The following is a 22,963-nucleotide window of genomic DNA, read 5'->3' on the forward strand; positions in this document are numbered from 1 at the left end:
CAGGGTCTCCGTCATTGCGGCGTTGCCACATTTCCAATAAACATACGTGGGAAATTCAAATATCACAAATCTGATCACTTCATTTTGTACAAAATAAATCGATTTCATTTAATTATTCGCGCAAGAAACATTCTGGAAAACATAACATACTATTGACAAGGTATATATACAATAAAAAAATTGATTAAACATTTCAGGGTTTTTTCATTAGCAATAGAATGTTATTGATGTCAAGTAGATCATATATAAATAATCTATATGACGCTATATTGAATTATTAGTTGTTTTAATTCATTAAATACTAATCATAATGTAGAAATTAAGGATTCATACGCATATTCTATTTAAAGTCATTCGAAATAATTCCATCGAAACAATATCAACTACTCAGTTGACAATCTGTCTTTATAGTTTGTGCCGAAAATCTGGCAATCTAGCACTCCTTTTACGAACTTTTCCGAAAGATTTTCGTATGACTTCGTACTCTTTCGTATATAATCGCGACTCCCGAAACATATTTCACGAAGAAGTTGTTTCTTTTATTGAACAATGGAGGCAATAATCGGACGGGTTTTAATATATGGTGGCAAAGGTGCTTTAGGTTCTACTTGTGTTTCAAAATTCAAGTCGAAAAAGTGGGTGAGTAATAATAGTAACAATAAATATTAACAATATATAATAAAAATATAGATGTTGATTTTGTTATCAATGGGACTGACTTATTTTCCCACAGAAGTTACAACTTTTTATTGTTGTTTTCAAGAGTAATACATTTGTAAATGTTATTAATTAGTTTCATTTAAAAAAAAACAAATCATCGGTCAATTATACATCGATAACTTATTCGATCTGGACATTGATTAAAAATTAATTCTAAACAACTGTTCGGCAGAAATTTCTGAACAATGAAATCATTTGTATTTAAAAATAATTAATTAAAAAAGTAATACTTGAGAATGTACATCCTTCTAGAAATTTAATACAAAATTTATAGAATGTTTTTTTTATACATAATGAATTTCATAGAATTTGTGACCAGTGTACATATTCAAACGTAATTACGAAGTAATTCTTCGCACACTGTTTTGAATGCTACGAAGTATAGTATTTTATTTATGTATCTATAACGATTATTATCTACGTGTATATATGCGTATAAATATATTTTTATAGCCTTTTTTAATATATAAATATATTTTTAAGGGTAATTAAATATGAATCATTTACTAATTTTAGTTTAAATTTAGTTTCAGTTTTAGTTTTAAACAACCAAATTCTTTCTACGAGGCCGTTAGGTCGAAAAATAAAATAAAATAAATAACATGAATCATTTACATTACTAAATGCAAACATATAAAATAAATTTTATATAAATTTAATAAGGAACTTTCCCTATAAAGATATGATTTCAACAAAAAGGATATAGATTTACAGATATAATTCTATTTAGCAATCTCAAGTATAGAGGAAAAATACATCAAGGCCATAGTTAATGAATCAGAACCTTTCACATAATACATATACCTCTATAATATGTTTGTTAAATAAGTTTAAGAAACTTGTAACTATATCAATTTTATGATACTAAAATATTTGTTATTCTACACATTACATATATAGTTTATAGGCAAAGTACTAAACAGATTATTATATTTAAAAAAAATAATATATTTTTATAAAACTACATTAACTTCATAATCATAGTGGGTTGGCTGTATTGATATGAAGGCAAATGACCAAGCTGATGCAAATGTGATTGTAAAACCAAACAGCAATTGGCAAGAGCAGGTAATTTTTTAAGTTGTTATATTCAACTAAATAAGAATATGTGTATATATATATATATATATCTTTTTATAAAGCTAATCATTTTTATCTGTTTATTAGGAAGTTGATATTATGCAACAAATTGGAAATATTTTAAATGGGAATAAACTAGATGCAATTATTTGTGTGGCTGGTGGATGGGCCGGTGGAAATGCAGCCAATAAAGATTTTATTAAAAACAGTGAACTTATGTGGAAGCAGAGTGTGTGCAGTTCAAGTATTGCTGCTAGTATTGCTGCCCATCATTTGAAAGAAGGAGGATTTTTATCATTAACTGGTGCTAAAGCAGCTTTAGCAGAAACACCAGGAATGATTGGATATGGAATGGCTAAAGCTGCTGTTCATCAACTTACTAAATCTTTAGCTGCTAAAGATAGCGGTCTTCCAAAGAATTCTTTGGTTGCTTCTATCTTGCCTGTTACTTTAGATACACCTATGAATAGAAAATGGATGCCAAATGCTGATACAACTAAATGGACTCCACTTGAATTTGTTGCAGAGTAAATAAAATCTTTCTTCTTTCCTTATTTCATGTTTTTATATTTGATTTCTTACTAGTAACATTTTATTTTATAGCCTCTTCTGGAAATGGTCACAAAATCAAGAACGTCCAGCTAATGGAAGTCTCCTACAATTGATTACCAATGACAATAAAACAGAATTAATTACAGCTTAAGAGAAAAAGAGTTATATTTTGAATCGAAAGCATTTATGATGCTCCCATGACAATATATATACATATGTATACCCGTTATAAATACTTGATATCGTTGTCCCACGTTGTCCCACGGTGTCCAACGATGTCCAACGGTGTCCCACGGCGTCCCACGTTGTAGTCCAGTCTAGATCATACAAAATTCTTTTCTCGGCCTTTGAAGATCCACACTGAACCAACAGTGTCCCACGTTGTAGTCCAGTCTAGATCATCCAAAATTCTTTTCGCGGCTTTTGGAGATCCACACTGAACCAATAATCGTTGTGTACCCAATCAGTTAATGTTGTTCCATTTTAATGCATTTGAAAAAGGAATATGAAGATATATTTGTATATATGTAAAAATATTTTTCTCTGTACCTTTAAACACGAGAGCTATAGGTTCATATAGCAACATAAATTCATTCCATTTAAATATTACAACAATAAAATTATGTAATTAAGTGAAATTATTTGCAAACATATTGTAACATATTTTATAACGTTTCTAATATTTATTTTTATATAAATGTTATATATTTTATATTCTGAAATATTATAATTGTGTTGTCCTTTAGCAGTTTATCTCTTAAACTAAAAGTAAATATGAAAGTATAAACAAAAGTACTGTTTGTTAATAATCTCTGATATTATAAATTGGAAAAAATAAAATACAATCTACAGCATAATTGTAGTTTTTATTAGAATGTTATGTGTACTCTGCATAATAGAGCTTCTATTGTTCAAGACTGTAACATATATGCCCAATAAATTATATATGCAAAAAGTTAGAACAATAATTTTGTAAAATGCTTTATTAAGTGTTATCGATTTCATTTAAATATAATTGACATTTATGTAATTTAATTTGTTAATTCTCTTTATAAGAGTAACTATATATTTTGAAAAATGTTACTTCAATCGCCCGGATAGCTCAGTCGGTAGAGCATCAGACTTTTAATCTGAGGGTCCAGGGTTCGAGTCCCTGTTCGGGCGAATATTTTTTTCTATTTGGAAACAATTCGATATCTAATTTTGCATGTACTAATGAGTATTGGAAAATTCTAAATATTCCATGGAAGATATAATAAAACTTCATTTATCCGTCATGGTCAGAGGACAAAACATATCAGATATTAGCGCTCTATTACTTCATCCTTCTTACGTTTTTAATCATTCATATAGTCGGAATTAATTTTTATATAACTGGATTTTACTAAACTGAAATTTGTAAATACTAGGGCAAAAACTTTTATTCCTATAAGCGATGCGTCACGCGGCCTAGAATTGAATTATAAGAGTTTAGAAACATATTCAGTATTAAAATCGGAAATTGGACATTGTGATGACATCAGTTCGGATAAACGGAGTTCAGGTAAATGGGGTTCTACTGGATAAAATCACAATTTAGTATATTATAAATCATTTTATTTAATATGCACAATAAGAAGTTTATATCTATTGTAAACCTGAACAGAAATTGACATAATGGACATTTTTTAAAGGATAATTTAATATTAACTTAACAGAAATACTTATGTATACTACTATAAGTGATATTTTTTATTTTGATGGTGTGAACAACTCATTCAGCATTTGTATTTCAGCTGAAACAGAAAAATGGAAATTACAAATCAATATTATATCATTAAAAGAACCTACAGGTTATCCATAGTCAAATTTATCATTTTTTACCTTCAGCCAGCTTCTTTTTCTCTGCTGCTAATTTTGCATCTTTAAGGGGTTTTTCCTTAAGTTCTTGTTCACGGCGGGCATTTTCTCTTTTACTGAGTCTTCTTTGATGGTAAGCACCGTAAACTATCCCAGTTAACAGAAGAGTCCATCGGGAAAACTACACAAAATCCAATAATAATGTTTTACAAAGTATTTTTAAATTTATGTTTAAATGCATGTATATAAATATATACACTATTAATGCTTTAAAAAGAGAAAGAGATATCTAATTTATATTATTATTTAATTCATGCAAAATATATTACTTGACTAACGCTTATTATACCTATTAAGAAGGTTAGAAAATAAAATACAAATTAAGTACTAATTTATCTTTAAATATCATTCTAATGTAAAATAAGTGATATATATAACTCTTTCTATATTTCTTTAAAACTTAAAAAAAAAAAAAGAAAGCATTACTTGAAGTTGCACAAAAATTATATAATATAATCAATTTTAAAATATTGTTCCGAAGCATATTCATTTTTATAACAATAAAAAATCTTAATAAGGCATTTGTTAAATAAACAGCAATTAGCAACACAATAGTTGAATGCAGATTGTTTCAAAAAATTCATCGTAGCAAATTGTACTCACTTTAATTAAAGGGGACACCTGCAATGGTCGGGGTGCTACTTCGGCAGACGACATTTTGTCACTGGCTTGCTAATGCTATGAAACTCTAGATAACATCACTATTTGAGCGGACATTTAAAACATTCCTGTATATTTTTGAATATGAACATGAGAGTTACCATTATTCTGAAGAATAATATATTACAAATATAATATAGATTTGAGAAAGCTTTGTTATGATACTCTCTACATATTATTTTATCTTTCACATGGATTAGAAATTAAAGGATACAAATGTAGCAATTTGATGAAGATTAAATTAGAATATACTTATCATCGCGAATTTGATCATAATGAAGTTTAGCCTTAAATCAATCATTACATTATATTATACTTTATATATTTATTAATAGTCTTAAATTTTATTTTATTTTGCTATGTACTATAATTTGTTATTTCATCGTTTTTAATTTTATATGTATTATAATTTCTCACGTTCTTTGTTTTTCTTCGTTTCTTTTTTAAACAATTCACAGGAATAACTGATAATCTTTATAGCAGCAAATAAACAAAATAATTCATGGAACAAAAAAATGACAATTTATGTTTGAATTGATAAACTAGCATTGAAAAGAACGCGCTCTGATGTTTCTTATCGTTATAAAGACCTATAGAAACATGGTAGAAACTAAAAATTGTAATTTAAATTCATCTCGTATTTGATTGGTTGAAACACCTTTTTTCACTCGTCTTCTATTGGCCGACCATTTTGCCTTCTTGTAGTCGATAAGAAATGTAACTGTATGACTGCAATTTCATCGAAATGCACCTGCCGACAGCTTCTTGACTAGTGTCGATAACGCAGATCGTTACACTTTAATATGTTTCTCTCTATAGTATTTGTATATATAGGTTTCAAGCACGGTGGTTTTAAACTGTTTGTGGAAGGGATCGTTTAACCGTTTCGCCTTCTCGGATATTCCTTGGCAGTAAGCAAAATGGCGCCGCTATGGATGGTGATGTCGTTAGCGGTTTCTTTACTTTTAACACCTTTTCTTATGTTTTTGCTTGCCATAATCTTTTTGGCATCTATCGGAAAGTCACTCGGCGTTAGAAGATTATATATAAAATTGCTGCTAACACTATTTGAGGTAAGAAAATGAGTGAATTCAATTTACAATACTTCTCCGGTTAGGGACACATCATGAGGCTATAAATTGAAAACATGATAAACATTTTATGATTTCTTTTTCTCTTTTTTTTTATAGAAAAGGTACGAAAGATTACATGATCTTTTGATATCAAATTCACAATGAAATTTCTAGAACGAAATACGTATTAAACGTAACAATATTATTTTGTAAATATGAAAAATTGCAATTAACTTTGAGGTAGACATTTTGAATTTTATTCATTCATATATACCCGATTTAGTTTGAATGTTAAAATTTGCACTAATTTACAGATAAAATATGTAAAGGTTTATGTATCGTTTCAAAGTGATGGTCAATGAAATATGTGACTACTATTAAACCAAGTGTGTTTCATGTATTGTTTACCTAACAATCAACAAGTAGCAGCAATTCAATATTTAATTTCATTTTTTAGTTTTTCCCTAATTTATTTTCGATACAATGAAAACTCTGATTTCATAAGATACATAAAATTTGGTAGTTAGAATTGTATTCCGAGTTACCACGTTTTTCTGACAGTTAAAGTAAACGTAAGTTACGCGAAGTAATTATACTTAATTATAAAAACTATGGTATCAAGTTTATTCGTTCAATCATAAATTTCTAACATTTAATTCCATAATCAATAAAAAGCGCAAATAAAATATGTTACAAACATGCAAAAATCTAATTAAATATATTGTTGCTACATAAATATTCCTTATCATATATATAATATACTTTCAGATCGTGTGTTTTAATTTTTGATTTTTATCTTTAATAAATAAAATATGTTTTTATTCCAGTTTGTATAAATTATTAGTCAAGCTCCCAAATTATCAATTGGTTGAACATCAGTGCAGTTCAAAGAATATTTTATTTCTGAATCACTTTTAAATTTACATGTTAACATGATTCTTTTATTCATATTTCATATGAATTATATATATTATATTGATTAATTATATTATATATAATTTAATATACATATTAGATATATTATATATAATTATAATATTTATATTTAATATATATATATATATATAATTAAGATATTCAATTGAAATTAATCGAAGCGTGCTTTGGCGAATCTCTTACGATGTTATATCCTACGTAACCAATTTGTATCGATTTAAAGCCGTTAAATAGCGAAATCCTAATGTTGAAACGATTTGTGCTACTGAAGAATCCAACATTTCCATGTTTGCTTTTTATTATACTTGTGCACATTAGATTTTTGAAAGGAGGAATTTTGCGACGTACGTTCAAATATTTGTCTCACTAGTCAGAAATACGTGATCGTTATTCTGGTAGCTTCGAAGTTAAAAAAGTCGACTTTCTCAATTTTTTTTCTATGTTATTCGAATATTAATCGTGTTGAATACGATTTAACGTACAATTCAACGTATTCGAGTATTCTATTATTTCTACGTACTTTATTTGAACAAATACAATGTGTGAAATTGAAATTTGAGTGCTATCAAAAAATGTAAACTAGCAAAACCATGATTATATCTTCTCACTTTAATCGCATCTTTCTCAGTGTCCTGAAGGACTAGTTTAGACAAGTTCTGTGACCGGATTTGAATACAGTGTTCAAATCTACAGGGAATAATGTATAACAACTTCAGGGAAATATTCAATCATATATAGATAGTAATGAATAAATTCCAATTTTTTTTTATAAAATGTCAACTTGAACATAAGTTTCCAAGGTCAAAACTTGTTAATGATGTTTTCTCTATATTTTTCTTTTATTCTATTTTCTTGTTGTCTTATTTACTCTTAGCTTTAACCTGAAACAAAACTCATCACTCTACCTCATTCGAATAGGAATTTCCACAATCTTAACATAAAAATGGGCATTTTGTTCCACTGCGCGCTAGATATCAAATTATTCAATTTGTAGTTCATAGTCTGTTCGAGGAGATATGTTCAATATAAAACGAAACTCGTATTTACATGTGTTAGGAATAAAATAATTAATCGACGTGAATATCATATATATATATACCGATTGATAACGTAGATTATCTATATTCTGTATGTCAACATCTTATTTAATTAGAAACGATGTATTGTGCAAAAGTCTTTATGATTTATGATTTTATAAGGAAAATCATATTTTTTAGAAAATATTTCCATACAGTGTTATATAGAAATGCATTTTTATGTTTTATTATGTTATTTATTTATATTATATAGTTTATTTCGTTAGTAATGCAAAGATTTTTGCATAAACATGTGTAATTATTCTTCATTGAAATTTTCCTTCTTTAGAAAACTATTCTAGTTTATCGGAGGCCGTTCACCGTACGCATGTTACGATAATACGTGGATCTCCTTTGTTTGAAGAACAGACAAATCCGTGACTACAGTTTCACATAACGAACGCGCCGAATGAGTAACATGAAACACTATTCAATTATCGGTCACATTGTCTAGATTTTTTGACATGACCCGAATGACGTTACCAAAATACTTTTAAAAGTGAATATTAAGCAACATCCCATACAAAAATATTTGATAACAAGTTTGCTAATAAAAGTAGTTCAACTTAAATAAAAATGTTGTATTAAATGAAGTATATTACATTAGCAAACGAAAAACAAATATTCTTTATGTGTTATATAATCGTCAGATCAAGCTATAAATAATAAAATATAGAGGCATTTTATGAAACATCTCATGCGATAATCTTATGCATTCTCTACACTATTTGAATACTCACAAAGATAAAAATTTATCACAATACGTATACGATTTACAAAATGTGCAATGAATGCTTTCCAAGATGTTCCTTTAGTTTCTTTTACAATAATCTTACTGTAATTATGTATGCTGGAATATGCATTATATGCAGAATGAGAACAATGACGTTTCGCCTTATTTGTTTATATATAGGTGTGATATGTATGCATATTAATTTTCATTCTTCACGATCTTCTCAATTTTGATCGCGAATTAATTAATGGAATAGATCCTAATATAACGATAACGATGATTATGTAATTACAGACGGTAGACTGAAGACGCGACGTTCTAATTGAAAGGTTGTACAAGATGCGTACAAACTCGTCAATTTTTTCTTTGATCACATATTTTTAACGTGATTACAAGACAAAGATCGTGAATTGCGACGATGATATGTTTGTAGTTCCTTGAATATGGTGCAGAGATTGAAGAATGACGCACCATCATTTTATCGATAGAATTTCGTCTAAAATTTAAAGACGCATGAAAAGAAGACGCCGTATAAAAATATGTGAATACTCGTAGATATCTGTCATGGATATATTGTGTATGGCACGAGCAACAGTTCGAAATCTCATTAGCATAGTAATGAGACTCGACTGTCATAGCTATATTGGAAAAGCTTGATACAAATTTAGAAAGGTATATAGAAATCGCAAGATATGGAATTATCTTTAACACTTAATATACGCTTAAGATAATATAAATTTTTTACTAAATATGTGTTTGCAAATAAATAACTTATAATTTCTATATACATTTTTAGATTTGTTTCAGTTTTCCAATATGATCAGTCGTGTTTCTTTACAGTGCTGATGAAAATTCAAAATGTTTTATATAACACATACAATACGTATGTACATATATACGTACATAAAAGTTTTATATCGTAGGTATATTTTATTGAATAGTTTGCGATTATGGAAAGACTACGTGCAATAAAAATTGAACTATAATCAATTTAAAAAAAACTTTACACGAACAGGACAAAACATCTACGATCTCGAACCTACATGCGACGCATATTCCAGCATAATTATAATAAAATTATCGTATAAAAAGACCAAGAGAACGTATTAAAAAGCGATTGTTCAAACATTTTGTATGTGTGTGTGATAAAAGAATATTTTATCTTCGCGAATAATCAAATAACTTGATAAATACATTACATTATTATGCGGAATGCTATGTAAAATACGCATAAAAATCTTTTTTCTATACTATTAGAAATCATGGACATCAAGTACAAAGTTCAAGAAATTTGTCTTTTGTTGAAACATATTCCTTATCGATTCTTTTCTCATCGACGTTATCGAATATCGTAATGCTGCAATTAATCACATGATTCGTCGAATTTCAAGAAAGCACGTGTCAGTGCAAGGAGCAAATATATTTATCGAGATATCCATTTCTTTCGAAACTCTATATTTTGCCATAGATATAGCAACAAAATTTCGTTTTCTGATATGATTAACGCGATAATATTGGTAGAGAGGTTCCTTTATCAGAGATACTACAAGTTTAGCTCAATGGAAAATGTATCTTGTCCTTGATGAACTTTCCATTTATGATATATGCCTATCTTTTACCAACAGAAGAAAGATGGACTAGTTAAGTACAAAGTGTACAGATATCATCAGACGACAGTGCTTTTTTTTAATAAAAAGACTATTACTCGTGTGGAAGTAATTAGTAATGTTATCTAAAAAATAATTCGGATGACTTGAAACAAACGATAAATGTTTTTGCCGTATCTTAAAAGTTCCCTTTTTATGTAAATATTAAATAAATTCTTTTCTCGTTGATATTTAAATAAATTTCTTACAACACTTGAAGTGTGTAATTAATAATTATGTTAGATGTTTAATGAAACCTGTCGTTTTTGTTCGAACTTGTGAATGATCAATAGCTGTATTGAATTAGTTTCATTGAACTTAATATTTATGATTTATTATCAATTTGATTGATAATCTCGGTAAGTTTAACCTTCAAAAAATTGATGAAATTATTCGGTTTTATCAACTAGGAGGACATTAGCTTGCCTGTTTGCATAATTTTTTTACATAATACATATATAATGTGGCATAGTAGTATAATTATATAGTATATTCCAAACGCTTTGTATGTAGATTGGGCACTAAATATTTTAATTGCGTCTCCATGTTATAATATGAATTTTTTAGAAAAAATTCTGTCCAAAAATTTCTGTTAGAAAAAAATATTTAATTCCAAACTACGAACATTTTTTTATATTTTATAACTTATTTTAACAATCTTTTCCAATAGTAAAACAATTTTAAAAAGGAACAAGCATAACAAAGTATTCAATTTTACATAAATCTCATAAATAAAGAAAAGAAGCATTGTTTACCTTTATTCTTATCACCGATAACTATTAAAGGATCAAGGCCGAAGTAAAATTATTGTTATTAAAAATATTCGTAGTTTAGCCTATAGTACTTAGCGTTTTAAGTACTTGTTTCTTATAAGTTATAATCAGATTGACTAATCCGATTGACTTTCTTGTGTTATGTAAAGACAACTTTACAAACTTTACAAAAAGGCGCTTCATAATAAGAAACGCATTCCTTAGGATCGTTTAAACTTAAATAATTATAGCGCATGTATTGTTTTTATACTTCAGTATGGCAGACAAAACATAGAAAACGTGAAAAAGAAGAATGGTACTTGGAAGCAAAATGACGAAGACACGGATGAGGAGTGCGAGTCGAGGCACGTCGAAAAGCAGAATGTGCAAAATTGGAAAACGGAGAGTATGCAGAATGGAGTGAGCAGCAGCGTTATAGCCAGATCGACGGATTTGATTTTGGTACCCGAGCCAGAAATGCAGAATCATAAAAATCATTTGGAAGAAACGAAAACGGAGAATTCACAGACGCCTGCAACAAGTGCGAGCAAAAGCGAGGTAATTTTAATTCTACGTGTTTAATAGATATTAAGAAAATATATATACATATCTATGATTAATTGTACAATGGATTGAGAATATATTTTTGTTGCAGACTCTCATACGTAGAGATTCGTTTGAAACCCTGAAAAGGGAGTTCAAACCTGCAATCTGTTTGGATTACATTAAAGCTGGTGTAGAAGCTATTATAGAAGATGAGGTGACATCTCGTTTTGAAGCAGAAGAATTGAAGGTAATTTCTATTTCTCTAGACCTATAGATATATATGAATTATTATATAGTATAATGATATATTTTTTCTAGAATTGGAATTTGTTAACTAGAACAAATAGACATTACGAGTTCATCTCCTGGAAGTTAACAGTGATATGGATATGTGGATTTGTTATGCGATATTGTTTTCTTCTTCCCTTGAGGATATTCATTTGTTTTGTAGGGGTAAGTTCATTGATTCTCTTTTAATAATAAATTAGTAGTATTTAGAAAAGTTGAAACAAATTGGTAGGATGCATATACACTCGATTAATTTCTTATTTCCACATTTATTTTTATTTTAAGATTCCGTTATATGTTTGTCATGAATCTGTTTTGAAATTGTCTGTTTCAATACCAAATATAAATTTAGTATTTGCAACTCAACTAATATCAAAGGTTCCTAGGTACTGTACATTGTAATTGCAACATTTCTTATTGGCTTCCTACCAAATGGTTTTATTAAGAAATGGACATACAACAAGGCTAGTCTCATAGCATTCAGGATAATGTCACAATCTTTATCAGCGACAATTACAATTCATAATCCAGAGAACAAACCAAAACCAGGAGGAATGTGTGTGGCAAATCACACTTCCACAATCGATGTGCCTATCTTATCCACACAGACAACATTCTCCTTGGTAATGAGGCATTACGAAGATATCAATCTTTTGTTTTCAAAATTTGCTGTTGGGAATTTGTGATGATGTCTTGTTGTTTGTAACTAACTAATCTCTGCATAATATGACGATATCGTTAAAACAAATTTGGAAATTCTGATGTATTAATCCCTTACATTAATATGATTTATAACCGCCCACTGACAGAATTAAAGTACATTGTTAAATGTTACAGATAAAACGGTATCCTGTAACTATGCTTTGCAAGTAAAGCTAGTCAGCATTGATACTAAAAGAAAGATCCTTTCTTAGATACAAAGCTTGTGATTTACAGGTGATGTGGCTGACTGCATGTACAGCGGTAGTCGGCTATGTTCCAGAGGGTAGTTTCAAGCGATGGCTGAATTATAAAGTCTCCATAATGTGCTTCGGTGTGTTGTCGAGTGCTCTATCATCAGTAATTACGTATCATAATCCGGAGAATCGTCCTGTTAGGGGTATTTGTGTGGCAAATCATACTTCACCTATAGATGTTCTGATACTCATGTGCGATAATTGCTATTCCTTGGTACGTTTTTGTCGTTCTTCGTCTAATAAGTTAATAGTTCCAGCATTATTTATTTATTGATATGATAACTCATCCTTTTATGTCAACTTTTTGGGGTTTTTTTGAAATTTGCTTTATATTGGTCTTATTCTGTTATTGTGATGTTGTAGTTGTGGAATGTGTGCATGAAAATATATTACTCTAATATTATGCAAAAAGCGATTTAAAATATTCAATAGGAAATATTATTCTAGATAAAATTTGCTTTAAACGAATTTTGCTTAAAATTTGCTTTATCTTAGTATCATGTGCAACGCGATTAATATTATTCCATAAAGAATATTATTTTAGGTGAAATTTGCTTTAAATGAATTTTGCTTGAAATTTGCTATATATTAATTTTTTTCTAGTTATTATTATTATTGTGATGTTATTTTTGTTTGCATTGCATAGAAATGTATTACTTTAATATTACGTGAAAGATGATTTATATTATTCAAATTTTATATTTTAGATAGGTCAGAGACATGGTGGATTTTTAGGTATTCTACAAAGAGCTTTAGCACGTGCTTCACCACATATTTGGTTTGAACGGTGTGAAGTTAAAGATAGAGAAGCAGTTACAAGACGGTAAATGTTAATCGCCGTGCTGTTAACATAATTTCTTTGTAACATTAAAATTTTCTTACATATTTTATAGATTAAAAAAGCACGTGTCTGATCCTACAAATCCACCGATACTTATCTTTCCTGAAGGCACTTGTATAAATAATACATCAGTGATGCAATTTAAGAAAGGAAGCTTTGAAGTTGGTGGAGTAATTTACCCTGTTGCAATAAAGGTAATTGTGTACATATTTATGTAAAATAGTATTGATTACCTTAGGTAACCAATTTTATTCTTTTTCTTATAGTATGATCCAAGATTTGGGGATGCATTTTGGAATAGTAGTCGATATTCAATGATACAATACTTATATATGACTATGTCAAGTTGGGCCATAGTATGTGATGTTTGGTATCTTCCTCCAATGTATAGAAACGAGGGAGAGAGCGCTATTGATTTTGCGAATAGAGTAAAGTCTGTGATAGCAAGACAGGGTGGCTTGGTTGATTTACAATGGTAAAATTTTTTAGATAAAAAAAGATAAAATTCGTCATTATATATAAAGAAAAACAATTAAGTTTTTTATTTACATTTTTAGGGATGGTCAGCTTAAACGAATAAAGCCAAAAAAGGAATTGCGAGAGAAGCAACAAGAAGAACTTAGTAAACGACTTAAAGACGAATAAAGTCGAATATGAATCGTCTCTAGTCCCTCTTTCACGATTGATATAATGTGTGATATTTTGCTTAAACGAGAATATTTTACCTGATGTGCTGTTTTATCTTCTTCGTGGACATTTATCTGTGCTAAAAGGGGATGATAGCGTATGCATGATTTAATTTGTTTAATTTTACAAATGTGATACATTGCGTTATGTTAGATTATTTTTTATACAATGAAAAATTGATAAATTTCTATAGTAACATTTAAATTCATTACAAGACGATTATTGCAGTATAAACAATTTATCTTAATATTATGATTGAATTTAAATATGAAATATCGCAGGTACCACATTTGTCAATTTTTAATACCAATATTATATAACGAGGCATTACAAATTTATTATTTATACATAATGAAGTGTTTAATATGGAATGGCCGATGGTGTGTGACTTTTTGTGCGTATGATTGAATGTAGCATCAAAACTCATCCTATTTATATTATTACATTTTTAGAAATGTACATCACCTCATTATCTCATTAATTTGATATATGGTTATGGATATCTAAGCCCATCTGATATTATACAGGAGAAGTTACAAATTCTTTTCTTTCTCTTTTTTTTTTTTGTAGAAATGATAGGGAAAAATATTACTCTTTATTGTAGTGTAAAAAATAAAGTATTTATTCATATTTCTCATAGAAAGAAATTAGCATATATCAGGGTTATGCTACTGTACCCATCCCCTGAAAATTATTTGAAATGCCATTCATTACAATTTAAGAGCATAATTGAAATATTTCCTATTTTTGTAAATAATATCATCAAAATTTTGAAAAAACGTTCGTAAATTACTACACAACTAAAAAAAATACATGCTTATTGTATTTTTATGAAGAAAAGTTATAATCTTCATCTACTGTTCTCAAAATATTGAGAATATTTTATTCATGTTCTAATTGATGTTTGGATTTTAATTAGATTAGAAGTTATATTCTAATAACATTTTAATATTTTGTATATGTTTAATATAATAATAATTTAATGTCTTGTATTTAATATTTTTTAATTCAAATAGTAAAGATTAATTAAAATAATTGATAATTGTATGTTTCATAGAATGTGTAGAATATATTTTTATGTTTGATATACAAAGATTGCATGTGTTAATAAAAACGCAATTAATTGCTCTAAAAAACGAACTACATTCTTAGGTTGTTGTAGAAATTAAATATTGTAATAATAATAACATAACTTATTTAGAATGTAAAACTATCGGTCACACATGCAAGGTAAAGGAGTCACTTAAATTGGATATGAGTTTATAGATTCATCTACTCAACAAGTTATGGCGCTATGTATAATATCACTATTCAATTTTTATACAAAAAATGTTAAGATATATTTTTATGAATATATAGTGGGATATACATAATATAATGAATATATAGAGGGATATACATAAACAAAATAACAAAAGGAATATGTGGCTGTCACTGTAATTTTGACAGTAACATAAACATAGTCAACAACAGTATGAATCAATGTTTTATTATAACTCTCCTATCACATATCAAAAGTATTGTGTATATATATGTGTATGTATATATATGCTAGTCAATAATATACTTCCATCAAACGTATATAAAGCACAAATGAAATTGTTATGTCATCGTGCAATTTGAATTATATATATAGAATGTATATTTGATAATTTAAATAAGTACGTTAGTTTCATACAAAATATGGTACCATATGCATGCAAAGTTTATATATACCAGTAAATAGCACAAGTATATTTGTAAGCTATATATATTTATTTTATAATAGCCATAATCTTACAACGATTAAATGATTTACATGATCATTTGACATATGTACATAAAGGTTTCTATTTGGATATTAAACAAATATGTTTATTAGATTTCTCGTACTATCATATAAATATGAACAAACCAAATGTCATTTTGAAAAGCTATGGCAATATTGATTTAATGTCCAGTATATTTGATTAAAAATTTGCAATAACTAAAAATGGCTGAAACTATCATTTAATTAACACTTTTTTGAACTGGAATTTCTTCGCTAAGCTTCTCAGCTTCTTGCTGTTCTTCAAATAATCTAATTAATTCTTCTGTCGCTGTTGGTTTCAATTTAATAGCTTCACCAATCTTTTTCTAAAAATGAATAAGATATACATATATATATAATAACAAAACATATAAATGGGAGAAGCTTTCATATTTACATCTGGAAATTTGACTTGATTCAAAGATGGATCTTTGAAAGTGAATGGTGTCCAAGGTCCTTGAATAGAAGGAAAATCTGTATGCCATAATTTAAGTAATCTGTAATCTGGGCCATTATGATATTGAGTCTTCAATAATTCCATCCATTGTATAATATCCTGCCTACTATAATTGGCAACACACATCCAATGTGTTTCTCCATTCACTATAATATACATAAATATTTCAATATTATCTTTTACCATTTAAAGTTTTTCTTAATACAATAAGTAATAAATAAACTTACAATATTCTGCTTTTATAACTGGATTTCTGTGCCTTCTTGGTTTAACATATACTACGACTCCAGAATTGTGTTTTGCATAATCAATTAAATCATGTTCCAAAAAACTTCTGTATATGATAAAAATGTAATAAATATTTTTATGTAGGTACATATCTACATGTACATATCTACATGTAGATACAACCGGCATGGGATATTGCAGGTTATGTTTAAAAAAAAAGATATAAACTATGTGTATTAATGCAACAATTATGACTCAAAAAAGAGATTCAGAATTTTCGCCTACCATTGCTTCGATATGTAATATAAAAATTTAATTTTGACAAAGAGGTTGCAGAAGGAATTGTCTTACCTTATTCCACGACTACCACCGTGACTTTTACAAAATTTTATAGTTATTCTTTGTAACTGACACACATAACGTCCAACACCAATGCCAAAAGGTGCACGCAAAAATCCAAATTTTTGAAATATATGTTTATTTGACATATTTGCAGATGAAAGTACTCTTCACCTTCACTGATTCCACACAGTATCGTGTTTTGATAAACATATACATACATACATATATGCAGACATACTTGCCTACAGACTAATCTTTTAGGAAACAAATTAAGAAACTTCTAGTGTTATATATATATATATTAAAATAAGACTATTTTTCGTTTTGTGTTTTAATATGTTTTTTCTACATTTATTCAAATTTCTTATAAATTTTTAAATATTTCAGTCGAAAGCGAATTTAACCTACGCGACTTCAGTATCAAAGGAAAGATCATGACATTTAACTATTGTCAAACCATCGTGGTTCAATTACGTTACATTTTACCGGTGGTAAAGGGACGGGTATTATGGAAGGCAACGACGTAGGTAAAAATTCTCCTGGCCAAAGATGAACGGCATCCATGAACAGAAATCCAATGAGGATTCCATGCATAAGAGGAGCTAATATTCTTAATAATCTACTTCTTGGCGGTTTTTGTGGCCATACAAAAATTAATCGAGATCCATCTATCACAAAAAGAAAAAAGAGTTTGAATTTTTATATAATTTATACAATTATATAATTCGTGTATTTAGTTTTATATAACTTTGTGTACTAGTGGATTTAGGAAATAATAGATATGTGTGGTAGAATATGTATGGAGTTCAGAAGCTCTACTTGTGTTGCGACGGATAATAGATGATTTAACATGATGGGGACTGACGCCGGGAGGAGCACTAAATATTCCATTTCCGCTGCAAGTCTTTCTTTTTTTATAACTAAATCTGCGAGCACCACTTTGTCCATACAAGATACGATCTTCGAAATTGCGTTCGTAGTTGGCTCTAATAGAGCCTGTAATTGTACTTCCGGTGCTATCCTGAAGAGATGTGCTGGTTCCGGTCAACAAAGAATATTTATCGTCGTCCGTGTCACGACTAATCAAATCCTCCGTTCTTCTATTAAATAAAAATTCATTTGCAAGCTAACTATCAAATTTACTATAAATTGAATTTAATTTAATTTCTTAATTTTATTAACTCTTGATTAAGTCGAGAGGCAACATTGTTATCCACTTCGATTTGCTCCAGATTTCAAATAGTGCAATATATTTTATATCTTTTCCCCAATAAGTAAATTAAACAGATCTAATACATTTTGTACAATACGCAGGAACGTTACGTTAATGCATGTTGATTTTCGTTGCGCGTAAGATTCTCAAAAATGATTGAAGATATCGGAGAAAACATACGACCTTGTTCGATAGTTTTTTTTAAGAATACTATCATTGCTAATTTCAATCTATGTGTTATCGGTGAGAATGGTAATTAATACAGAAATATGTTATTCAACTTGAAACTGTCAATAACAAATATATAACAAATTAATGTTCACATGTAATATCAAAATTTCAAAGATGATGTCATCAAAGATACGTCGTTGTAATTTATCAGTTTAAACGCTACGTAGCATACAAATAACGTCATAAACGTTTAAAAAGTTTTGCATAAAAAATGATAATATTTTACTTGTGATTACAGATCTAGTGTACATATTGTCATTCAATTTTGGTCTTGAACGAAAAATTGTATTTTGGGCAGAAACTACGCCTTAAGAATCATGACGTCCCGATGTAAATGTAGGCGATACTTAAAATAATTACTTCATAAATTATGCAGACAAAATATATGTTTGATAAAGATTCGTTCGACTTTCCCCTTTTTTATTTCTAGGTCCGAAATCAGACACGAAGGCGAGCGAACATTCCTCACCCTATTTAGAAGATATCACAATGAAGATAAAGGAGCGACGTTGCGATCTTCTCGGTAGACAGAAATATTTAAAAGAAAAAATTACGACGATGGAACGATCGATTCCTGCGTTAATAGCATACAATATGTGGATGTCGAAAAATTGCGACGACGCGCCGTACTGTAAAATTCGCAAGATTATGAAAATGTTCGCTCCTTATCCGGACCAAACTGAAAAACTTCTCGAAAGTCTGAAGAATGCTGTGAAGGATCTGAACAATGAGACTGAGGAGTTGCATGTACGGAACGATTGAAATTCAGCGTTTAATTCGGGTAAATCTTACCAGTGTGCTTGAATTATCGCTACAAAATTTGTCGTTTCCTAAATGCACCTACTCTTTTGCATTATATCTTCTTATCTTAAACGTATAATAATAAAAGTCAATTTAATCCCAGGAGAAGATCATTCAAGCGGATGTTAAATTGGAAGAGACAGAAATGGAATTAGAGTCTTTGGAACTTATAAATAAGGAGATGAACAACAAGTTGAAGAATTTGGAGAAAGAAGTACGATGTCACGCTAGTCCGAGTCTTCACTCGATACATTCCGAGGATTTACTTTGCTTGACGAAGATTCGTCAACTAGCTGAGGAAGAATTAAATCTGAAGAATTGTATTAAACAATTGGAAAAAAAGGAAACGCTTTTCAAGGAACATATGGATCGATTATTAACATCTAAGGAGTATCAAAATGTTTGCACTCGAAAGAAAGTCGTTAACTGCATTCCAGATTTAAATAGTAGCGGGAAAAGAATATGTTACGCGCCTAAAAAATGTTTATTGCAAAAACAAAATGAATCAAAGAAAAAACAGGGAAAGGAAAAAGCTGTCATCGTTAGTGACAATTATACGTTTAAAGTAGAATAATGTGATGAATTGATATATTTTTTATTTCCATATTCTTACAGTCACAAAGTGACGCAATAATTTCTACATCGAAGCAGAATATTGAAAAATGGGATCAAGAAACTGAGCCTGAACAGCCTAAGGGAGAAATCGGAAAAATGTCTTCCTGGATATCGAATTGGTGGTCAAAAAACGAAAAATCGGAAGTTGCATCTCAAATGAAAAGCGCAGATACTCACACATCATTTATTGCGAATAATGTACAAAAATTTATTTCATCGTTATAACAAATTCTTCACTATCATTCACTTTTTGATATTTTATAGGTACTAACTGAAAAATTAACTACTGCTACAATTAAACCCAGAACTCAATCGTCCACTACTCCAAAAAAATCGAACGATGAGAAAACAAGCGATGATGAGCCAATCAAATTGTCAAAGCCCAACTCGAAGTCAGCGCAGTGTCATCGCCCTTGTTTTACTTCTCAGGATCTTGAATATGTTTTGAAAAAAACTTGTGTAGGAAAACATATTCCTCCTTGCAAAATCCCTTGTAACAAACCTACCAGAAGTTATGCTACATCTTCAAGGAAACCTTTCTACGAGCTACCACGTTATACAATGGCAGATCATGGTATGTGTATATATAATGTAATAGGTTCTCTAATGAGAAGGACAGACATTAATATGAAAATAAAATACAGGTATTCGAACAGGGTGCAAATCATACGTGCTACCTTGTGGTCTCAGAAAACCCTGCGATATTAGAGATCCCTGTGAAATTTGTCCATCGACGCCCTGTTCACGTATAGGTGGAAGCTGCAGGTGTAATTGCAGGGGCAAATGTGCTCGTGGGTTATCCAACGCAGCATGTAACTGTAGCGATGATCCGCTAGATCCTTCTGGGGAATATCAACCAATTGGTTCAAAGCAGTTGGCTGAAGAGGATAGTGAGGATGAATTTTGTGAATGTTGCTCATGCGGTTGTGAAGACAGTGATGAATCATTGTGCCAGTGCACCTAAATGTAAGAGTTATTTATTGTCCATTTGTTATGACATAAAGTTAAACTAAAGGAATTTCATGAAAAAAGCTTAATAATTTAAAAAGAAATATATTTTATTATTCGTGGTTTATAATATAATATTAAAATTCTGTTTATTAGTGTTGGTTTATAGAATAATATTAAAATTCTGTGTTGTAGGGGAAGTATTTGTGGTGACTGAATCTGAAACTAAATCAAACAAATAATTATGAAATGAGGAAGTTTCAAACATTATTTTTTATATTAAGCAATTTTTTAATACATACTTTTCAGCTCTTAAGCCAACTCTTTTATTACAATTCATACTATTTATTGTATCCATATCTTCTGAACTTAATTCAAAATCAAAGATATTAAAGTTTTCTTGTATTCTCGATTTTGTTACTGATTTAGGAATTACTATGTGTCCACGTTGTATCTATTTAATAAATTTCTTCTTTTTTAATTTGACTTATGAATATGATTAAAGAGAATTTTGCCATTAAAATACATACTTGATATCGCAGTACTACTTGAGCAGGAGTTTTTTTGCATTTGGTAGCTAGCACTGTAATTGTTGAGTCTTCTAACAGTACAGGCTCATCAACATTAAGACCTGGCTTAGCAAAAGGACAGTAAGCAGTAATCAGGACTCCTTTAGAATTGCAAAAGTCACACACTTTCTTCTCAATTAAATATGGATGGCATTCAATCTGATTTGTTACTGGTTTTATTTTACATTTAGAAAGTATTCGTTCCATTTGTTGATAATTGAAGTTGCTCACTCCAATGTTCTTTACAAGACCTTTCTTTACAAGATTCTCCATTGCATGCCAAGTATCGACATAATCGGTATCATCGTTTAGAGATTTACCATCAGCATCTGTAGGGAATGGATCATCACCAGCTGTAAAAAGAAATATATTTTATTTACTAATTAAGCAAAATCAAAAATTAAAACTTACGCTTGAACCCCATTGGTGTATGCATCAGGTAAAGATCGAGATATTCAAGCCCAAGATTATTCAAAGTTTTCTTTAATGCAGGTTCGACTAGATCAGGTTGATGGTTCGTGTTCCACAATTTACTTGTGATAAAAATATCTTCCCGTTTAATAACGCCTTCTTTGATTTTTGCAGCAACTGCTGCACCAACCTCTGGTTCGTTTCCATAAACGGGGGCACAATCTAGATGCCGGTAGCCGATGTCAATGGCATCTTTAACTGCTTGAATCACTTCATTCGGCTTGGACTATTCGACATAAAAGTGTGAAATAAATCACTACAGATGAACGTAATTAAAAACTGGTTCAAATTTCGAATTTTTTAAATAATCTTGACACAAACATTATGAAAGTTACACTGATAAATCCAAAAACATATTTAGTAAGACTTAAGCAGGAATTATGTTATAAAAAATATTGTAACGTACTTTTTAAATTTTTAAATTGTAACGTACCTGCCAAGTACCCAAACCAAGAATGGGACAAGTATTGCCATTATTAAATTTCACGATTTGTTGTGCCATCGTCACATGTGCATTCGAAATAATACATTAATGAATTGACACTCAGCGTTAATCGAAGCTCCTATTTATATTATATGATACCACATATTTATTATTTTACACACTTACCATAAAATGATAAAAGATATAGATATCTGATTGATTCTTCCTAACAGAACCAACATAATCAGAAAAAGGAAGACGTATATTGACTGACGATGTCGCATATATGCAACTAAGACCGTATGACAATGCATGACGGTGAGCGATACTTCCCCTTCCCCTGTGCTGTCTTTTTAGGTAATTTCTCAGCTCTGTGGTGTAATTCTTTATCTGGCTTTATCTAATTATCAGAATGATTCTGACAATTTGA

The 22,963-nt window shown here is 29.4% G+C and overlaps 7 protein-coding genes and 1 non-coding gene across 14 annotated transcripts; 4 read left to right on the forward strand and 4 right to left on the reverse strand.

Annotated features, from left to right (window-relative positions):
* The first annotated feature begins 474 nt into the window (after nt 1–474).
* Nucleotides 475–2,840, forward strand: LOC100642707 (dihydropteridine reductase). The gene is made up of 4 exons (XM_003401183.4): nt 475–639; nt 1,705–1,788; nt 1,888–2,327; nt 2,404–2,840. The coding sequence occupies exons 1-4, from the start codon at nt 550–552 to the stop codon at nt 2,501–2,503; spliced, it is 714 nt and encodes a 237-aa protein (XP_003401231.1). The 5' UTR covers nt 475–549; the 3' UTR covers nt 2,504–2,840.
* A 603-nt stretch (nt 2,841–3,443) lies between these two features.
* Nucleotides 3,444–3,516, forward strand: TRNAK-UUU. The gene has a single exon. It is a non-coding gene; the product is annotated as a tRNA-Lys (tRNA).
* A 410-nt stretch (nt 3,517–3,926) lies between these two features.
* LOC100642821 (ATP synthase subunit e, mitochondrial) lies at nt 3,927–4,958 on the reverse strand. Its single transcript, XM_003401184.2, has 3 exons — nt 4,855–4,958; nt 4,216–4,372; nt 3,927–4,127 (listed from the first exon to the last, which is right to left on the reverse strand). The coding sequence occupies exons 1-3, from the start codon at nt 4,906–4,908 to the stop codon at nt 4,084–4,086; spliced, it is 255 nt and encodes an 84-aa protein (XP_003401232.1). The 5' UTR covers nt 4,909–4,958; the 3' UTR covers nt 3,927–4,083.
* Nucleotides 4,959–5,733: 775 nt separating this feature from the next.
* LOC100651856 (glycerol-3-phosphate acyltransferase 3-like) lies at nt 5,734–16,307 on the forward strand. Of its 4 annotated transcripts, XM_048412503.1 has the most exons (10): nt 5,734–5,984; nt 11,404–11,685; nt 11,783–11,920; nt 11,992–12,126; nt 12,348–12,584; nt 12,898–13,131; nt 13,625–13,740; nt 13,811–13,952; nt 14,025–14,233; nt 14,316–16,307. In XM_048412503.1, the coding sequence occupies exons 1-10, from the start codon at nt 5,832–5,834 to the stop codon at nt 14,401–14,403; spliced, it is 1,734 nt and encodes a 577-aa protein (XP_048268460.1). In that variant the 5' UTR covers nt 5,734–5,831; the 3' UTR covers nt 14,404–16,307. The 4 variants fall into 4 exon arrangements, with proteins under 4 accessions (XP_048268460.1, XP_003401222.1, XP_003401224.1 ...); XM_003401174.3 differs by lacking the exon at nt 12,898–13,131 and having other exon boundaries at nt 5,761–5,984; XM_003401176.4 differs by lacking the exon at nt 12,348–12,584 and having other exon boundaries at nt 5,771–5,984.
* Nucleotides 16,178–17,539, reverse strand: LOC100642348 (39S ribosomal protein L43, mitochondrial). Its single transcript, XM_048412509.1, has 4 exons — nt 17,271–17,539; nt 16,919–17,025; nt 16,632–16,837; nt 16,178–16,560 (listed from the first exon to the last, which is right to left on the reverse strand). The coding sequence occupies exons 1-4, from the start codon at nt 17,405–17,407 to the stop codon at nt 16,435–16,437; spliced, it is 576 nt and encodes a 191-aa protein (XP_048268466.1). The 5' UTR covers nt 17,408–17,539; the 3' UTR covers nt 16,178–16,434.
* Nucleotides 17,540–17,576: 37 nt separating this feature from the next.
* LOC125386441 lies at nt 17,577–18,956 on the reverse strand. Its single transcript, XM_048412765.1, has 3 exons — nt 18,942–18,956; nt 18,081–18,387; nt 17,577–17,929 (listed from the first exon to the last, which is right to left on the reverse strand). The coding sequence occupies exons 1-3, from the start codon at nt 18,954–18,956 to the stop codon at nt 17,703–17,705; spliced, it is 549 nt and encodes a 182-aa protein (XP_048268722.1). The 3' UTR covers nt 17,577–17,702.
* Nucleotides 18,386–21,425, forward strand: LOC100642227. 2 transcript variants are annotated; one of them, XM_048412504.1, is made up of 7 exons: nt 18,386–19,041; nt 19,136–19,452; nt 19,610–20,047; nt 20,122–20,319; nt 20,386–20,695; nt 20,766–21,087; nt 21,265–21,425. In XM_048412504.1, the coding sequence occupies exons 1-6, from the start codon at nt 19,023–19,025 to the stop codon at nt 21,083–21,085; spliced, it is 1,602 nt and encodes a 533-aa protein (XP_048268461.1). In that variant the 5' UTR covers nt 18,386–19,022; the 3' UTR covers nt 21,086–21,087; nt 21,265–21,425. The 2 variants fall into 2 exon arrangements, with proteins under 2 accessions (XP_048268461.1, XP_012172370.2); XM_012316980.3 differs by lacking the exon at nt 18,386–19,041 and having other exon boundaries at nt 19,298–19,486.
* Nucleotides 21,162–22,930, reverse strand: LOC100652258 (aldo-keto reductase family 1 member B1). 3 transcript variants are annotated; one of them, XM_020866965.2, is made up of 6 exons: nt 22,721–22,930; nt 22,543–22,612; nt 22,050–22,335; nt 21,600–21,991; nt 21,372–21,523; nt 21,162–21,294 (listed from the first exon to the last, which is right to left on the reverse strand). In XM_020866965.2, coding segments are annotated over exons 1-6 (951 nt in total). In that variant the 5' UTR covers nt 22,723–22,930; the 3' UTR covers nt 21,162–21,245. The 3 variants fall into 3 exon arrangements, with proteins under 3 accessions (XP_020722624.1, XP_048268464.1, XP_020722625.1); XM_048412507.1 differs by lacking the exon at nt 22,543–22,612 and having other exon boundaries at nt 22,720–22,930; XM_020866966.2 differs by lacking the exon at nt 22,721–22,930 and having other exon boundaries at nt 22,543–22,708.
* Nucleotides 22,931–22,963: the final 33 nt, after the last annotated feature.

Source organism: Bombus terrestris, chromosome 15 (assembly GCF_910591885.1).
Source record: "Bombus terrestris chromosome 15, iyBomTerr1.2, whole genome shotgun sequence".
Lineage (NCBI taxonomy): Eukaryota > Metazoa > Arthropoda > Insecta > Hymenoptera > Apidae > Bombus > Bombus terrestris.

Bases quoted from the DNA above. Each gene is read 5' to 3' on its own strand.
- LOC100642707 (XM_003401183.4), top strand. From the start codon at position 550: ATGGAGGCAATAATCGGACGGGTTTTAATATATGGTGGCAAAGGTGCT. The intron at 640-1,704 runs GTGAGTAATAAT...TCATAATCATAG, and splicing joins AATTCAAGTCGAAAAAGTGG to TGGGTTGGCTGTATTGATAT. The intron at 1,789-1,887 runs GTAATTTTTTAA...TCTGTTTATTAG, and splicing joins ACAGCAATTGGCAAGAGCAG to GAAGTTGATATTATGCAACA.
- LOC100642821 (XM_003401184.2), bottom strand. From the start codon at position 4,908: ATGTCGTCTGCCGAAGTAGCACCCCGACCATTGCAGGTGTCCCCTTTA. The intron at 4,373-4,854 runs GTGAGTACAATT...GATTTTGTGTAG, and splicing joins AGGTGTCCCCTTTAATTAAA to TTTTCCCGATGGACTCTTCT. The intron at 4,128-4,215 runs GTAAAAAATGAT...TTTCTGTTTCAG, and splicing joins GAAAAAGAAGCTGGCTGAAG to CTGAAATACAAATGCTGAAT.
- LOC100651856 (XM_048412503.1), top strand. From the start codon at position 5,832: ATGGCGCCGCTATGGATGGTGATGTCGTTAGCGGTTTCTTTACTTTTA. The intron at 13,132-13,624 runs GTACGTTTTTGT...TTTATATTTTAG, and splicing joins GCGATAATTGCTATTCCTTG to ATAGGTCAGAGACATGGTGG. The intron at 14,234-14,315 runs GTAAAATTTTTT...TTACATTTTTAG, and splicing joins GGCTTGGTTGATTTACAATG to GGATGGTCAGCTTAAACGAA.
- LOC100642348 (XM_048412509.1), bottom strand. From the start codon at position 17,407: ATGTCAAATAAACATATATTTCAAAAATTTGGATTTTTGCGTGCACCT. The intron at 17,026-17,270 runs GTAAGACAATTC...TATCATATACAG, and splicing joins GGTGGTAGTCGTGGAATAAG to AAGTTTTTTGGAACATGATT. The intron at 16,561-16,631 runs GTAAATATGAAA...ATTCATTTTTAG, and splicing joins ATCAAGTCAAATTTCCAGAT to AAAAAGATTGGTGAAGCTAT.
- LOC125386441 (XM_048412765.1), bottom strand. The intron at 17,930-18,080 runs GTAGAGCTTCTG...TTTTTGTGATAG, and splicing joins TATTATCCGTCGCAACACAA to ATGGATCTCGATTAATTTTT.
- LOC100642227 (XM_048412504.1), top strand. The intron at 19,453-19,609 runs GTACGGAACGAT...ATTTAATCCCAG, and splicing joins ATGAGACTGAGGAGTTGCAT to GAGAAGATCATTCAAGCGGA. The intron at 20,048-20,121 runs GTTAGTGACAAT...ATATTCTTACAG, and splicing joins GAAAGGAAAAAGCTGTCATC to TCACAAAGTGACGCAATAAT.
- LOC100652258 (XM_020866965.2), bottom strand. The intron at 22,336-22,542 runs GTACGTTACAAT...TATGTCGAATAG, and splicing joins TTGGTTTGGGTACTTGGCAG to TCCAAGCCGAATGAAGTGAT. The intron at 21,295-21,371 runs GTATGTATTAAA...TGTTTGATTTAG, and splicing joins GTTGGCTTAAGAGCTGAAAA to TTTCAGATTCAGTCACCACA.